At 48.0% G+C, this 17,412-nt stretch overlaps 3 protein-coding genes across 3 annotated transcripts in view; 1 reads left to right on the top strand and 2 right to left on the bottom strand.

Annotated features, from left to right (window-relative positions):
* The window catches only part of USP49 (ubiquitin specific peptidase 49), a 9,060-nt gene extending 1,979 nt beyond the window's left edge, over positions 1–7,081 (top strand). The window contains 5 exon segments of the mRNA XM_040643463.1: positions 1–33; positions 36–667; positions 1,992–2,196; positions 5,322–5,430; positions 5,989–7,081. The exon segment at positions 1–33 is cut by the window's left edge and continues 1,979 nt beyond it. Of these exon segments, the coding sequence (XP_040499397.1) occupies positions 1–33; positions 36–667; positions 1,992–2,196; positions 5,322–5,430; positions 5,989–6,241 (1,232 nt within the window). The 3' untranslated portion in view covers positions 6,242–7,081.
* A 6,625-nt stretch (positions 7,082–13,706) lies between these two features.
* Positions 13,707–15,189, bottom strand: TOMM6 (translocase of outer mitochondrial membrane 6). Its single transcript, XM_008691919.2, has 3 exons — positions 14,873–15,189; positions 14,255–14,359; positions 13,707–14,026 (listed from the first exon to the last, which is right to left on the bottom strand). Exons 1-2 carry the CDS (start codon positions 14,998–15,000, stop codon positions 14,263–14,265), a joined length of 225 nt encoding a protein of 74 aa, XP_008690141.1. The 5' UTR covers positions 15,001–15,189; the 3' UTR covers positions 13,707–14,026; positions 14,255–14,262.
* Positions 15,190–15,292: 103 nt separating this feature from the next.
* The window catches only part of PRICKLE4 (prickle planar cell polarity protein 4), a 3,973-nt gene continuing 1,853 nt past the window's right edge, over positions 15,293–17,412 (bottom strand). Inside the window, exons 3-5 of the mRNA XM_040643434.1 lie at positions 17,187–17,390; positions 16,434–16,638; positions 15,293–15,956 (exon numbers count right to left, since the gene is read on the bottom strand). Coding sequence (XP_040499368.1) covers positions 15,589–15,956; positions 16,434–16,638; positions 17,187–17,390 — 777 coding nt within the window. The 3' untranslated portion in view covers positions 15,293–15,588. The remainder of the gene's footprint in view (positions 15,957–16,433; positions 16,639–17,186; positions 17,391–17,412) is intronic.

Genomic DNA, 17,412 nt, shown 5'->3' with positions numbered 1-17,412 from the left:
CTCGCCGCGCGCGCCCGCCGGGGGCCGCCCGCCGCCGCGCCGCGCGCCCGCCATGGCGCCGGGCGTCACGGGCTTGCGCAACCTGGGCAACACCTGCTACATGAACTCCATCCTGCAGGTGCTCAGCCACCTCCAGAAGTTCCGCGAATGTTTTCTGAACCTCGACCCTTCCCAGACCCAACAGCTGTTTCCCAGGGCCCCCAACGGGAAGGCTCCGCTCTCGGGCAGACCGGCCGGCAGCTCTGCCACCGAGCTGTCGGCCAGGAGCGATGGGGCCGAGGCGTGCGAGAGGGAGGGCCTCTGCTTCAACGGCGGGGCCTCCATCAGCAGGAGCCTAGAACTCATCCAGAACAAGGAGCCGAGCTCGAAGCACATTTCCCTGTGTCACGAACTTCACACCCTCTTCCGAGTCATGTGGTCCGGGAAGTGGGCCCTGGTGTCGCCCTTCGCCATGCTTCACTCGGTGTGGAGCCTGATTCCCGCCTTCCGCGGCTACGACCAGCAGGATGCGCAGGAATTCCTCTGCGAGCTGTTGCACAAGGTGCAGCAAGAGCTCGAGTCCGAGGGCACCGCACGCCGGATCCTCATCCCTTTCTCCCAGAGGAAGCTCACCAAACAGGTCTTAAAGGTGGTGAACACCATATTCCACGGGCAGCTACTCAGTCAGGTAGGTCGGCCCACCCTGCCCCCGACTCTGCCCATCACGTTGCAGGGAGGCTTGCTGGTTAGAGTGTGGGCTTCCGTGAGTGCCTCTGCCAGGTCCCTGGACAGACTAGGATAGCCGACATTTGCTGTGATGACGCCTAAGGGAGGGTGGCCATTGTACCTTTCGTTGTGCTGTACGTTGTAATGGCCTTGTTGGTGAACTTGCCTCCTCTATCTGGGCAGATTTTTAGTTGAATTTGCCATATCGTGTTATTTTCAGTGACTATCTAACCTTTAATGACTATATAGGTAATATAATATTCTCGTTGTACTTAAGAACCTATTGTTGGCATGCCATCCTCATCAGTTTGGGGAAATTGAACAGTTTGCCTATAACCCTGGTTTCACAGTAGTTTGAAAGAGCCTTCCTTCCAGAACATTCTTTACATACAAGGAAGGGAGATGGCAAGGAGGATACCAAAGGCCTAAGCAAGCCCCCCTCCTGTTCCCCATTACCTCTCATTTTCTGGATCGTAGGCCATGTAGGGACATAAACAAAGACTCATAGATAAGACTTTATGAGAATGTGCAGGAAGAATTTTTGAGTTAAAAAGATGGGCAACATAATGAATTCAGGTAAAACCTCTACATTATGTTACTGAGGTTTGTGTCTCAGTATTTAGGGTTTTAAAAGAACAATGAATGGGTTGGGAAGAGGTTTATTTAGGCTTTTGTTTTTTAGCATGTAAAGGGGGAGTGCCTATGGGCACTTCCTCTGCCTGCTGTGGGTCCACAGGAAGAACCGTGCATCTGGGAAGGTTATAGAGGGAGAGGAGGCCTGATCATAAGGTAGTTTGAGGCTCTTTGAATACAGGGATCTGTGTAGGGATACTGCCAGAAACAAGGGCAAGAAAGAGAGGCAAGTTGGAGTGGGTAGAAGTAGCAAAGTTTGGATGAGGAAGGAGTAGCGATGAGAGAAGCAGACAGGAATCTGCCAATTCTCTATCTCAGATTGATCTGAGAATGGTCCCATGATAACCCAGTCTGTGCTGCCACAGCACTGAATGGTAGAGCATGCTTTGGGAGAGAACAGAGAAAGGGGTAGGTGATAATCTCTGCTGTGTGGTTTTCCAGTTCCAGCTAGCATCATAGTTAGAAATGTATACGGACAGTAATGTGCTCTAATGCTTTTAAGGTTACATTTATTATTTTAATATTATAATTTAAAAACCTTTGAAAACTATATACTTAGTTTTGGTAAGTTATGTGTTTTATATAAATCGAGCAAAAATGTATGTGGGAAGCGTGGAGGTTATATAACCTGTAAATCAATCTTTTCATCCTAGGTCACATGTGTATCATGCAATTACAAATCCAATACCATTGAGCCCTTTTGGGACCTGTCCCTGGAATTCCCTGAACGGTATCACTGCATAGAAAAGGGGTTTGTCCCTTTGAATCAGACAGAGTGCCTGCTCACTGAGATGCTGGCCAAGTTCACAGAGACAGAGGCCCTGGAAGGGAGAATCTACGCTTGTGACCAGTGTAACAGTGAGTGCTGGGGGGTAGAAGTGGAGAGGGAGAGGGGGGACGTGCATCTGGAATATCAGTGTAAGGTGCTGTTTTTGCCCTTCTGTCAAAAGTAACACTGGTAATACTGATGGTTCTAAAGGATCTTTTAAAGATATTCCCATTTTCCTGAAAACAAGCACGTGGACATCATACATTAAAAAACAAAACAAAACCTAAGAGTTGGGCTTCCTTTGACTCCTGCTGTGATGGATTTTAGTTGTTACCTTGGGAGGCATTTGAAAGTGTGGATCCCGAAATAGGGACTCTAAGAATGTGAGTGCTTAGCTTCGTAGTGCTACAAGGGTCCTGCTTAAAGTCATGAATATAGATCTGACAGTTCTGATTTCATCTAAAGTCAGGTGGCATAGCTTGTTGAGGGTTACGGTATCGGAAACATGTGCCTTGTACTCAATTTGCAGATTGCAAGTCTCTCAGAACCGATGCTATAGATTGTCGTGAGTCATAAAGTGCATCAGCTTCAGGGTTACTCTCTGCATTTGTTTCTTCCCACGCCTTCACATGCCACGCATCTGGGGAAGGTCATAAGGCAGTAGTTCTCTGTCGTGGCTGTCATTTTAAAGTGGAACTCTTTCCACATGGTTATGTAGGCACCTTATGCAGAGCTCCTTCCGTCTTACCGCACTAACACTTGATGCTTTTGCTAACCCAGCACATTCAGAGCAGATGCAGGGCAAATACTTGGAAGCTCATGTTTGGGTTTTTTGACATATCAAGATTTGGAAACTAAAATTAATGGATTATGTAGATATCTTGAAATCAATTTGCAGCCATAAAATAATTTGGACTGCAAGTTTTGAGAACCACAATCTTATGATGACCCTTATTAAAATATTTTCATATGGTCTTTTAAAATAGTGAACTGTGGGAAACCTATTGTCCCTGAAGAGTCAGGCCAAAAATCAAAAATCATGCTTGATATATTATTCTGCCATGTTTAAACAGAATTTGAAATGCTGTACGTGGCTAACTATAGTGTCACTTGCCCTATTCCTTATTGAGATATATAAAGGTAGTGACTTAAATTATCTTATTAGAGCAGTATCTGTTTGGTTTTTTTTAAGGTAGTGATTCCTAAAGCTTTTTACTTGTGAGGAACAGAAGGATGTTAACAGCTTTAACTCCATTATTCTCGGACAGGCGGATTAGGGAGGAAATACTTTTATTTATTTTTGCAAGAAAGGATTGTTTTTCTAGTTGTCAGATGTGCTAATTTATCAGGATTTCTCTAGGCAAGTTCAAACAGTAGCAGGGAAGGAAAGCTATGGCAAAAGGTACAAGATGCATTGTTGTTGCTTGTGAAGTTTCAAAACCATCAGTCTTCTGTCTCTCCATGTGGGCAGCTTAGTCACCAGACCTGATCAATCTCAGTTGAATCAGTAATTTCTTTTTCTTTGTGAATTTCATTTTAGGGAAACAAAGCCTGAGTCTATATTGTCTTCATCTTAGCTCACATACTCCCCCTACTGAGAGTGGCAGTCACTGCCAGCGTTCCCAGGCAGTGCTGCAATAATTTTCGAAAATCTGCTGGTGAATTAGAATGTAAAACAAGGCCAGGCCCTTCTTTGAATTCTCTTTCTGTTCATGCCCCCACGTATCATGACCACCAGCCCTACTGAAAGGTTCTCTGGCACACTCATTCTGCTGCAGTCCTTTATGAGAACCAGCAGCTCCACATCCTCTTGTCCCAGGGAGCCCCGTGAAGCATCATCTGGCTGCGATTTGCTGCCTTTCATGAGTGTTATAGACAGGACTTAGATGTCAAGCTCTTCAGACACTGAAACCATGCTACCTCACAGACAATTAGCAGGCACCACATGGACCACCAGTTTTATATTCCCATCCATTCACTGGTCTAATTAATATAATAACCGGGCAGTCATCAGTAAATGGGTATAGAGAAGGCTTCTGATGGAAATTAAGAGAACTTTATTTCCATTGTTTATGTGATGTAATTTAGAAATGCATTCCCCTCACAGTTCAGTAGCTTTAGAAACAAAATGAGAGTCTGAGCACTGGTTTTGCTTTGGACTGGATGAATTTGGCCAGTCTGTCCAGCTTGTCCTCCATGTCCAGCCATGTGCTTTTATCCAAGAAACATGTTTCAAATACTAGATACAGCATAAAACTATAAAACCAGCAGTTTCTTTTCTAAATATTTGTATATGTCACAATCCATGCTGAAGAAAGAATCTGTTTAAATATTCTGTCTTTTGGTAATCCTGTGCCCTCTGAATTTTTTTTCCTAAGCCTGAAATATATGCATTATTCCCCGTTTTACAGGAAAGGAAACTGAGGTTGAGAGTTTTGAACAGCATACAGCTAGCTGTGAGCAGGAAATAGGATTAGTCTAGCTGATGAAAACAAAAACTTTTTCAGTTACATTCTGGTGCATCATAGTTTAAGTGATAAGCACATGTGTAAAGGCATAGAACCCTGACATGTGCATCTGCTCTGCATGCGTGTTGTTGCAGTCACCTTCCAGGATATTCCATTAATAAATCCATCATATCAGGAATATACCACTGGAAACCCATACCAGTTTTGGAGGTAGCGGATGCAAAAATTTGGAAGTGGATATATCAGGATTAGGTTTGGTGGTTTTTCAGTTAACTCAAATAATAGTGACTTTAAAATGAGATATATATATATTTTTTCTATTCTATAAAAGAAGTCTGAAGGACAGTCAGGGACTAGCCTAGTAACTACATGGTCACTGGGGACCCAAGCTCTTTCCACCTTTCAGCGTGACTAGTTCAAGGCTTCCATCCCCAGGGTTACCTCGTGGTCCAAGAGTAGCACTTGGCAGTCATCCTAAGAGTGCCACCACCCAGTTATCCCTTCCGAGTCTGGCAGAACTGCCGTGGCCACACCAGGCGGGCACGTGGGGCTGGGAAATGCCGTCACATTTCCCAGGGTCACAGAGGGTCCCCAGAGGGTCACAGCGCTGCCCCAGATGAAACTGAGGTCCCAGTACTGAGAAATAAGGAGAAAGCATATTGTGTGGCAAGTCATTGTCTCTGCCATAGCCAGGAAAGAACGAGACTCCTCACAATCTATGTCTTATACCTTCCCAAACCATATAGGCAAACGACGAAAATCCAATCCCAAACCCCTTGTTCTGAGTGAAGCTAGAAAGCAGTTAATGATCTACAGACTACCTCAGGTCCTCCGGCTGCACCTTAAAAGATTCAGGTGAGCTTGCTTTGGGGCCTTCCAGGTGGCTGTGAGCTGTGGGGGTAGCTGCCTAAAAGGCTTTGGTGAGGGCAGATGTCTCCTTTGGTGTTGGGAGGGGAAGCCTGTTCCCTAGAGGTCTTGCACTTTCCATGGCGATTAAATGCTTCCTGCCTAGTAAGGCATGTTGATGAGGGGTGGGTGCCCAGGACAGGGCTTCAGCTCGCAGGGCCCTGTCTCATCAGCTAGCCTGTGCTCTGTCTGTGCTGGGAGATTCTCTAGCCTCACTCGGGCTTATAAAGAGTCATCTTCAGAACCAAGTATGACATAACCTGTGAAAAGAAGGGCAGGCAGTAAACTATAAAGATTATTGCCTGCACTGCTTGTTTTAGGGACTTCTGGTTTCAGAGTGCATCATGGAACATTCACAGGAAATATATGTGGACATTGATCACTGTTTTATTGATGCAAAAGCCACATCTGGAAGGTTATGTTTTCTCAGTTCCCTGTTTTACCTTCATCTACCTAGGATAACATATGCCATTTTTTACTAGTAAGAACTTTATATCCATGTTTTAGGTGGTCTGGCCGTAATCATCGAGAGAAGATTGGGGTCCATGTCGTCTTTGACCAGGTATTAACCATGGAACCTTACTGCTGCAGGGACATGCTCTCCTCTCTTGACAAAGAGACCTTTGCCTATGATCTCTCCGCAGTGGTCATGCATCACGGGAAAGGGTTTGGCTCAGGACACTACACAGCCTATTGCTACAACACAGAGGGAGGTGCGTGCGCTTGACTCTGTGGGGTGGGAGACACGGAAAAGGGTTGACGTGTCCACATTCCATCGCTTTCCTTTTATTTCATCTATAGGGGGATATTACATACATGAAAATCTAGTGGAAAGGATTATGAAAGTTGGTTTCAAATTTTGGATATATCACCGAGTGACAACCTAAGATTGTCCTAAGAATTGACAGGAACCAACAGATATAAAAGTACTTAGCACGGTTCCTAGCACATAATGCTCAATTAATTTTAGAGGTTTCTCATTATTAATACTTCTGCAGATCTCCATTTCCTTCGTGGTTATGTAGAAACGCTACGACTTTCGTAACCTCATGGAGATGCTGTATGACTCTCACCAGCCCCAGCTCATAGTAAAGCTGAAGACATTTCCTGAGCACTTGCTATGTCCTTACCGTAGGAGGTATGGGGGGTACAAGGGCCCCGCCCAAGGAGCTTTCAGTCCTTGTCCCCCCAGAGCACAGCCTCTCTGCTACTGTGCACTGAGGTGGGTGGGCTGCGGCTGTGTTTTTTGTAATGAACCCCTCGGCCCATACGGTGGCTGGGGTGAAATAACTTTTTATTCCTTCTGAATTCCCTTTTATCACTCCTCCATGTACATTTCACCCCTCTCCTCCTCTTCCCATCTCTTATCCCCCAATCTTCAGGCTACCTTTGTAGAAGGCCCTAGTGGGCAATGAAAAAGCCTGAATAAGATGAGGACAAAAATTACAGTCAGTCGATACTGTAAGTAGTACCACGGTGGGCTTGGGTGGAGTTGAAGCCAGTGGTTGCAGGGAAGTCTGTTCGTTTCATTTACCAGCCTTCCCCGCCCCCCGGCGCCCCCCCCACCACCAGTCAGGGGTTGGTTCTGTTCAGAACTCCTCTGTCCCTTTCTTCATCTCCTGGTTTTGCCTGCCAATTGGAAATAGGACTGGGGTAGTCACTTTCTTTCTTTCTTTCCTTTGGTTTCCTAGGTTTTTGGGTCCACTGCAATGACTCAAAGCTGAATGTATGCAGTGTCGAGGAAGTGTGCAAAACTCAAGCCTACATCCTTTTTTACACTCAAAGAACAGTTCAGGGCAGTGCAAGAATTTCAGAAACCCAACTCCAAGCTCAGGTGCAGTCCAGCAACAACGGTGAGGGCAGACCACGGACCTTCCCCTGAATGGGAGGCACGTTTCAAGGACTGGCTGGCTTTTAAACTATTGATGTTCGTGTATCTTTCCTCTTAAAGGAAATAAGGTTTAGGGCAGGAACAGAGTACTAGGTTTGCCTCACTGGGACTACAGCAGAAGGTGCTAAGTGACTCATGTTCTATCATAAAATCTGTAGTCACTTTCTTTTGAATGGATTTGGGAATTCCCTCCTTTGATAAAACAAATCAAAAGGAGTAACTTCTATGAAGATTCTTTTCATCAGTTGCTTCTGAATAGAGAGGATCTGGGTGGAAGAGAGAGGGGGTAAATTAATCATATGCAGCCAGGAGAGCAGCCATGTTTTCTTTCCATTACACAATTCCCCCACTAATCAGGACCTTCTTGTGGCCCCAGAAGAACCCTTCTGATGTGAGCAGCCCTGGACAGAGCACGTGAGGTGGGTCCCTGGGCTGGCAGCTTGCTGGATGGGAATGGTTCCAAGATAGGAGGTGAATAATAAGGATTTGTCCCCACAAAGGAAGTAACCCTCAAGGGTTGAAAACTAGCAGACTTCCTCTTCCAGTGGAAGAGTGGAATGAGATATAGGGCAAATTTCCCCATGCAAAACAGGTTTTTCAAGTGTCCTACCCTCCCTGGCTGCTGCTGTCATTTAATCATCCCATGTCTTCTGAGACTGGCATGAACATCCCTTCGTTCTAAAGAAGGAGCAGTTCATATGGGGAAGCAATAAACTGGTCCATGACATGTTCTTTGTTGCATGCTGAGCCTAAGGGCACCTGTGGCTACCCAGTTCTGTAGCATATCCCTGGTTCAGGTGTAGGGCAAGCACATGGTTTGGTGTGAACTGGTCTTTAGGTCACTTGTCTGAGGCTGTCTCAGAGTTCAGTTGAGGGTAGGCAGGGATAGCTGGTGGTCCAGGCCTTATCTGAATGCCCATCACCTGTTCTCACCTTGGAGCAGCATGCAGCTTGTCTCAGTCTGCAGCTTCTTTCTTGCACCTGGAGGGCTAGAACATTCTTGTTCAGCACAAGGTTTGGGAACTTCTGCTTTCTAGGGCTTAAGAATCGGCCCCAATATGTCTGAACAGTTCATGGCTGCTGGTCCTGGCCTGTTTCCTCCCAAATTTGATAATCCCTACTGTTTCTTTACCCACCTACACTTAGTCCCTCGGAGAAAAAAAAGTGTCCCGTCCTTTACTTAAGTGCTAGTAAAATACTTGTTTCTTTTTATACTGGGTCAGTTTCTAAGTGGGATGAAATTGCCCAGATGGAAACCCTCCTCCTCCTCCTCAGGCAGCACTGGATTTCCCTTCCCAGTCCTTTAGTTAGACTCACCGGTAGCAGTGAACGCAGACCGGAACTCTCACTGCGGGGGCTGCTGCAGCCTGCCTCAGCCTGTCACTACGAATGCTCATCTTCTGACTGAGCGTATCGTATTAATGTTCAGTTCAGGCAGAGGTACAGTTGTCGCTTGAAGGAAGCAGATGTGGAGGGAGTTTGGGGAAGGGTGGGCGGTTGGGAAAAGAGAGGATAAGAATGAGGGTCGTAGCTTAGGGGTGTTGATGAGCCCCGTTTCCAGAGCAGATCTGTAGCATTTGCTGTTGACTTCTGAGATGGACTCTCCCATAGGACCTGTCAGACAGCACTGAGACATGGAGGAAATTCAGACAGAAAGTGGCTCACCCTGTTAAAGAAGGGGGAGTGACTATATTTTAAATTAAACTTGCTTTTTCCAACACTGTGAGGTTTCTGTAATATTTAGCTTTTATTTGGAAGCGATAGCGTATGGCATTTTTTATGCTGTTTGGTTTATATTGTCTACTGCAGGCTTCTTTGTACAAGCTTGGCCCGGGCTCACCCTCTCCTGGACACTGTTTTAAAGTGTCACAGCTGCCCATGCTGCCGGAGGCTCTGACGTAAAGCTGTCTAGATCCACACTTTTAACTTGGCAGGATTGGTGATGACTTTTTGTGGCAGTGGAAAAGCCTATTAACTCAAAAACAAAAACAAAAGCGAAAAAAAAAACCCAAGGAGAGTAAAAAGGAAAATACAAATTGTGCCTCATCTTTCTTCGGATGCTATCTTTGTTATTCTAGAAAAAGAGAACTTACAAATGGAAAAGAACTAATAGAACATCTACTTCATCCCTCAGGCCGTCCAGGGGGAAAGACTTAAGAAAAGTGAACATTTAATGGAAAATTAAAAGATCTTCAAATTTAATTTTTAAAAATAGTTTTATACCAAATATTTATGAGAATTATTAAGCAGATTTAAGGACTTTGTGAAATAAGTGCTTAACTTAGCTGAGCACCCGTTATCAAATTAGTAAAATTGTTTAAAATGAGTTGGACTAGAAACCACTCCCAGAGTCCTCACTGAGCTGCGTACTCTCGAAGGTGCCCCTGCAGTCACAGACACCTCAGGTACCCAGAGGCAGCAGCACTAGCCGCTGTTGAGAAGTTAGTATTTATGGAGATTTTTATTAAAGAGTTCCCTGCTGCATAAGCCAATGGCTGTTGTGAGGGAAATGTCCCTTTGCCTTTAATTTATTTACAGATTGGAAGTAGATGGATTTCTTAGTTGCATCTTACTTTAGACTGAAACATTCTGAAGAGAAGAAGGTAAGAACCAGGTCGACGCTGACTAGATGCTGCCAAATCAAGCCCACGACCCCCTAACTGAACCTTACGGGCCTGCTTCTCCCAGGCGAGCAGTCAGAGTCCCGTTCCGGGAACCCTTCGTAGTTGGCTGGTGTGTTTACTTTCTGCCGTAGCCAGCCAAGATGAGTGCACCCTGGCCCTCAGAAAGGATTTTTACCTCAGTCTAGTTTGACCCTCATACTTGTGGTTGCCTCTGAGATGAGCATCCATGCTAGTGTTAAAAAAAAAAAAAAAATTAGGTATGCCCTCAACAGCCAGGAACTGAAGCTCTTACTAAATGGTGGGCAGAGCTCTTGCCAGTTTTGATCCAGCCCCCTCTCAGGCTGAGGGGGGCAGTGCCACACTGAAAAGAATTTCCAGATGTCTCTTAAAATGTCATGAATAAAATTAGAAACTGTAGAAGTGTTAATGTGTCCTATGGACTCAATAGCAGAGTTTATTTTTGTTTTTAATGGCCAGGCTTCTAGAGTCAATGATTGTATGAGTTCCCTACTCAGGCTATGCTTGTAGCTTCATCCAAGTGCAAGAACTAATGAAGTGGATTGGCTGGCAGTGGGGCATGGCCCTAGTAGTACAGAATGAAAACTTGGTTGGGTGTGGGGGGTGGGATGTGGGTGGGGAGGCAGGGAAGGGGAAATGGAGTTTGTTTTACTTATTGATAAAGCTTTGTGAACTAATTTTATACAATTCATAACATTTGGTGCCTTGTACCCAGTTATGGTTTGCATGGGATTGAAAAGATTAAGGGAAAGGATGCCGCCTTGTCATTTCAGGTGGCAAATGGGTCTGTACAGTGTAAAGGACATTTGATACCAGACTTTTAAAAAGCATTTCATCTCATGTGTGTGAAAGATCATTATTCTTAACCAGCAGGTTCTGAAATTTTACTGTAATGTCCAGAATCTTTGGATTTGTTGACTATTCATCAAATGGCTGCTTTTTAAGGCAGACTGTGTACCCTGTTCTTTCTCACCACCCCTTTTACGTTCCAAACATTAACTCGGTCCTTTTCGGGTAGGCTGGGAGTGCTACCTCTTCTCAAACATACACTATACCCCTGTCGGGTTATATCTTATGAGTGGAAGGGTTGCTTTTCCAGCTGGTTGAAAGAGCACAAATATTCAAAAGGGGCTTTTTTCCCTAATGCTGGGCAACTTATGGTAGAAGTCGAACAAAAATGGTTCCTCCTCAAGTGTTACCTTCATTCGTTCTGCAGTTCTTTTGCACAAAATTTCAGGAAGCAGTGTAGAACACAGTCCCCTATATGTGAACCTTTAGATTGTCGAGCAAGCCAGTGCACTGTGTAGTATGCACGAGAAGCCTCGAAGAACCTGTCCCAGCCCCCCAGCCCCTTCCTGGGCAGGCACCGACTGCGATGGTGCTTAGCGCTGTGGAAGGGGAGGAGACCCAGTCCGCTCACCTGCAGGGCTGTTTAAAGCCTGTTCCTCTTACTCTGACCTTAAGGTTTCCGTCGAGCTCATGAGACTTCACCAAAGGGCGTTTTAAAATAAGCTCACCACTTGAGCACATTTAAGAATTGGTTCCTTCAGCCTAATTACTGGCCTAATTAGGTGAGGAGGTGGTACTTTTGGAGCAGAATCTCCCATGGCAACCTAATGTTTTTACTGGGTAAGTATGCATCTCCCTGGTGGTTCAGATTCTTTTTGAAATCAGCACTAAAGCTGAAAGCGCCTTCTAAATAGGACCGTGAGTTTAATTTAGATCTTTCCCGTTTAACCATTCTCTTGGTCCAGGGCTTCGAGTTTAACCGGTGTTTCTTCCTTCAGCCCACACGTTGCTCTAAATACAACAGAGCTACTCTAGCACTGAGGCAAATGGTCATTTTTGTGGACTCTTTCCATACTTATTCTGCTGGCATGTCTCCATTTAAAATCTAAGCAGGTAGCAGAAGAGACTCCGTGGTACTGTGTTAGCCAGCCAGGGCTGAAAATCATGTGACAGATGCGGGACTGACTCCGCTTGGGAAGAGTGTTGTGTTGGAATGGCGAAAGCCAGCATTTTAATTTACAGAATTAATGACTGTTCATCGAAATTTGAGGAAATTGTAGATTTGATAGCTTTACTTGCTAAATTCTTAACACTTTGAGGAATTAAGCCAGTTTAAATGAAACTTTACCTTGCCAGTATTATGGCTTTATAAACCAACTAACAGTAAACACGATTACTTGAAGCTAAAACAAAATTTTGAGTGAAATATGAATTATGCTTTGGAAGTTGCCATGTCTTAATTTTTCCTGGATTTTTATTTTCAACTTTTAAAAACTTTACAAAATACAGCTGCTCACAGTTATGAGTAGATGAGGTCGCAGACTTCAAGGATCTGTGTCATGCCTATGAAGAACAGGACGTGCTGATATTTCTCATCTTAGCAGCGGTCTCATGCAGATCTGAAGGGGCCCAGAATCTGTGCTATGGCTTAAAATTTTCCTTCCTGGTCACCATTTGGGAGGTGATGGTTTCAAACCTAAGCCTTGCTCTCATGTATGTGACCCTTCCTCATCGTAACACCCAGTAAGTTGGGTGTTAACACCTGTCAGATCATCTGTAGTCCCAGTGTAGATTCTCGGAGGGTCTTGGCTTCATGGTAAGCCATCCACAGGCGTGACTTCACACACGCTCAAACCCCGCCCTAACAGACGGGACCTACCTGCTTACTGCAAGAGAATGGTGCTTTGTAAAATATATATACACAATCTAATGTTCAAACAGATTTCTTAAGATCTGTGCCGGTAGGGTCAAAAGGGACTGTTTTGTCCTATTTACCTTTTGTGAACAGACTGCTAGACATCTGTCAACTCTAACAGTTATGCCACTGTGGTGCATTCATACTGAACCCCCCCTTTCCAATTCATGTCCTTTAATTCCATACCAGTTCCAGACTTGGCATGGAAAAGCAGGATTTTAAAAAATGACTAGTAGATGGGGTGCCTGGCTGGCTAAGTCAAAAGCATGCAACTCCTGATCTCGAGGTCATGAGTTCAAGCCCCATGTTGGGTGCAGAGAGATTAAATGAACTTTAAAAAATATATTTAAAATGCCTAGAATAAATCAACTAGGAAAAAAAATTGCCTAGGGGAAACTAGCTCCACATCTATCTGAGCCTACATGAGTCTTTTCCATGCCAGTTGCTTATATATTCCATTTCCAAAGAATTCCGAACTCTTGGACAGTGACACTATTGTGAATTTAGGGTCAGAAAACCTCTTATTTCCTTGTGAAGAAAGCAGCTTCCTCATGCAGTGTCACCTTAGTGCCCACTGCCCAGGCTTACGTACACCTTGCCTCCACTGCACATCACTGCCCTCTTTCGACCAACAAATCCAACTCGATGGCAGCAACAATGCCCCCCCCCCTCCGTGCCTGGAAGACCCACATGGTGCACTAAAATGCTATGCAACACCAAATGCGGCTTCCCCTAGTCCTGCTCAAAAGTGGAAATTCCTCAAAAATAGTTTCACCTTATGTTGACATCAATGTACAGTGGCTACAGTTTCCTTTTTGTTTTTCTTTTAATATCAAGCAAACCACCTCTGTTACAATCCATGTTTAGGGCTTGTTCCTGTCTCTTGAGTGTGAAATATAAATCATGTTTTTATGATTTTTGTAAATCTTGACTTTTTACACCTTGTTTTTGTAAGCTGAAGTTTCTTATTAAAAGAATAAAATGATTCTTTGTGTGCAGTCTTTATTCCAAATATTTGTTAAAATACCATTAGGTTATTCCTCAGGACAAGAGCAAAGATCACCCCCTGCAGAAACTTAGGAACTATGTACAGAACTTTACAGAAAAGAGGACACCACTTTGGCTGAAACCTGACTGCTGATCAGAGAATGGAGTTCTGAGCGGGCTCAACAGAGAAAAGGAAATCAGGAAGGGAAGGTGCCCATCTAAATGAAACTTCAACTTCCATCAGGGCAAGTTTTGTGACGGGCACAGATTGGTGGCTCTGTTTTTAGAAGGTTCAAGTACAGCACAGGGGGTTCCATGTGTCTGCAATCAGAGGACAGGACAACACGTGCCATTAGAAATATACATGCACTGAAAGGAAATCAATAAGACTCAAAATTTCTTGCAACATCTGTAAACACATTTAACTAGGAATAGCCAAGGGACTTCTGTCAAGTCTCCTTCCTGTATTTTGTGAATAGATGATATAAATTATCGCTTCTCTCAGCCTCTAGAGCTCCCAGACATGCAGAGCAGTGGTTAAGTGCTTACCGATTTGGCTACACCCCCGGCTGAGGTGCCATTAGGTCAATGTCACTCAAATTCCTGGCCAGCCAAACGCCTGCAGCAAAAAGTCCCAAATTGAGGATCAGGTTCCTGGAAAAAAGACATTTCATTAACCCTGTGGTCACTGAGTCACTTGTCTTTAGTTAACGAAAGATAGTAAAAAATTTACCATCACCACTCTGGAAAAACCATCCGAGGCAAAAACACAGTTCTAGAATCGCAGGAACGTAGGGCTTTACAACTGTACGGTGCCCAAGACCTACACGGTTAAAGTTCGTTCCAGTGTCTAATACGAGCCGGATCAAATGCAAAGGCCAATTACGTACTCGCCCGAAAAGCCGGTCTGTGTTGGCGCCTCTTTTTTTCCCGGGTACCCCTGGTCAGGGTGAGATTCTCTAGACATTGCCCAGTAACTCAAAAGATTGCTTCTGCCGGACGGGAACTCCCCCAGTCAAGGACCTCTCCACAGCACAGCCAGAGCCACTAAGAGGCCAAGAAGCTGGCAATGTACAGGCGCCAGCCTGGGCGAAGAAGCCAAGTAGGGGAGGGACGCAGAGGGGCTCGGAGCACCAGAAACGGACAAGTTCCCGGGGCTTCGGTTACCTCCGGAAATCGTTCCTGTCGGTGGCGAAGCGGTAGACGCCCCGGAGCCAATCGCCCACGTTGTCCGGGATTTCGGGTGCTTCATTTGTCGCGCCGGCAGCGCTCACGCCGACCCCACTGGAAGCCATAGCGGCACTCTCGGGACCCGCAAGGCCTCTCCTGACGCACGGCTGGGCGTCCGCGGAGCACGCAACTTCCGGTCTCGCACTTCCGCCGGCAACGGGCCGGCAGGGAGCGCCGCGGCTCCAGCTGGGTCTGGCTCCTGGGGGAGAGGAAGAACTCCCGGGCTGCGCGTCCACGAGCTCCGCAAGGCGGGGAGCGCGGCCCCGCCCTACCGTCACCAGCTCGCGTTCCACCTCCGGCTCCCTCCAGGCCTTCGGCTCGCCATCCTGAGCACCGCCACACGTGGTCTCTGAGTGATCACGTCATTGGCTCAGGAAGCTGCTGAGAATGGGGCTATCACACCCTGTGGGGGTGGCCATGGGGGTTAGTTCAGCAGGGGATGCGTAGCTTTGGGGGGTGTGGCTCCCCAAGAAAGTCTCCGTCAGAAGTCATAGATTGCGCAGGCTTAAGAGGGAGCACTCCAAGTTTGTGATCTGGCCGCCTCTCCCAGGCGTGTCCCTGATTGCGTTCAGTATAGGATTTTATAGGAGGAGGAGAGCCTCGCTCTCCCACCTAACAGATCACATCCCCTCCTCTTTCTCCGGGCTGCGCCGCTAGCAAATGGTGCAGTGCTTCCTGGAGGTGTCGCTGTCCCCAGCCTGGAGGCTTCCGGGGGTCTTCCAAGGACCGGGAAGGCGCTGGCCCAAGAAAAAGCCTTCGGGTTCCGAGTCAGAAGAGGAGCAGGTGGGGCAGGGGCCGTCCTCCTTGGCACCGAGGGGCGTCTCCAGGCGGCCCCGCTCCCGCCCTTTGGGTGCCTCCGCCTCGTCCCCAGCTCGACCCTCCTGCTCCGGACTGGATCGAAGCAGCCCTCTCTGGGTTTCCGGACTGGAGAGGGAAGCAGAGGCGAGAAGGGCTGCCCGGGAGGTGGTAGCGGGGTCCAGCAGGGCGCAGTCTCCTTCAACTCTGTCGAGTCTCGCCTCCCCTGTTCCAGGACGGGTCAGAAACGCCCATCTCAGAGCCCGGAGTCTCCCTCTCCCTGATCCGAGCGGGGCGGGCCCCAGAAGCCAGTTCCAGTTGGGGTCCGGCCTCCCGCCCCGCCCCCTAGCCGTGCGCGCCGCGGCTGCCGCCGCGACTCCCCTCCTGGGCTCCCCGCCCCTCCCCGCCGCCGCCCACCAGAGGGCGGCCGCGTCCCCAGTCCGGGAGCGAGTCCTGCGCCGCAGCCCCAACGGTGGCGCGGGATGGGTTCGGGAGGCCCTTGGAGCGCTCCGGCCAGGGACGCGCGGTGAGAGCTGCGGGCCCCGAGGCTTGGGTCTGGGGGGTGCGGTGGGGGGACGGGGGCGCTGCTGGACCGACGGGACGGCGTGGGACCGGGGCGAGGGTCCCAGCCCGGGAGAATCCCCTCTTCAGCCCAGCCCAAGCCGCTGCCCCCTTCCCCTTTGAGCTGCACGTTCTCCCTTACCAAGCGAAGCCCTCCCTTCCAGGGTCGGGGCCTGGCTCGAGCCGGCATCCGAATAGCGACTCTCAAAGCAGCTGGGGCAGCAGGGGCTGCCCCCCGGCAAGGCATAACGTCCCCCGCCCAGGGGCCCGGCGCAGTCCTGGCAGCAGAAGTGGTTCTCGTGCCAGCGCCGTCCCTCCGCTTCAGTGCAGCGCCGGGAGAAGATCAGCTGGGAGAGGGAGGGAGAACAGCTCATTCATTCATTCACTCATCCATTCACCCAATAACCACGCCTTATACCCAGTTAACGCTAAAGCACGTCTACAGACATCCCATTTGATCTCAACCACTCTCGGATGCAGGGAGGGCTGATTGGCCTAGCCAGGATCCCGCTAGCAGGTGGCACAGCCTGAAGAAGTGCGGCCCCGGTCGCCTGGATTCCCAATCCAGGGTTCCGCTCGGCCTCTCAGGCTGACATTATGGCAGGTCCTCGCCTGATCAGCTGAGCACAGCACTGGGCACCCGGCAAACCGAGATGAACGTCTGCCCAACAGTCCTTCCTCCGGAGAAAGTCTCTCAGTCCAAGAAAATCTAGGGGACTCTGCTTGCAGTGGGGGAGGGCAAAAGGCAACGGGTTCCCATGCCCAGAACTCAGGTCAGAGCAACAGGGAACACAAAGGTCCCCGGCTGGTTCTGAGTTCTTCACTTCGCGTCCCCTTACATCCTGCCACGTTGGACCCTGGGCAGCCCCCTCCCAGCAACCCGCTTTGCCTGTACCTGGTCACAAGCCGGGCAGCGCGGCCGCAGCAGCTCTGCGTGATGACGGCCGCAGTAGAGAAGCCCGTCGTGGTAGAAGTAGATGAGGTTCATCAGGGCCTGGCCGCAGGCCTGGCAGGCAAAGCAAGCCGGGTGCCAGCGGCGCCTCTCTCCTGCGCGGGCCGCGAACACTCTGTACTCCCCTGGCCTCAGCCGCTCCCTGCACTGCGGGGGGGGGGGGGGGGGG

The sequence above is a fragment of the Ursus maritimus genome, unplaced genomic scaffold, assembly GCF_017311325.1.
Source record: "Ursus maritimus isolate PB19 unplaced genomic scaffold, ASM1731132v1 scaffold_29, whole genome shotgun sequence".
Taxonomy (NCBI): domain Eukaryota; kingdom Metazoa; phylum Chordata; class Mammalia; order Carnivora; family Ursidae; genus Ursus; species Ursus maritimus.
The sequence above is the reverse complement of the archived record's forward strand: the minus strand, read 5'-3'. Positions and strand labels throughout refer to the sequence as shown.

Bases quoted from the DNA above. Each gene is read 5' to 3' on its own strand.
- TOMM6 (XM_008691919.2), bottom strand. From the start codon at position 15,000: ATGGCTTCCAGTGGGGTCGGCGTGAGCGCTGCCGGCGCGACAAATGAA. The intron at 14,360-14,872 runs GTAACCGAAGCC...TCTTTTTTCCAG, and splicing joins GACAGGAACGATTTCCGGAG to GAACCTGATCCTCAATTTGG.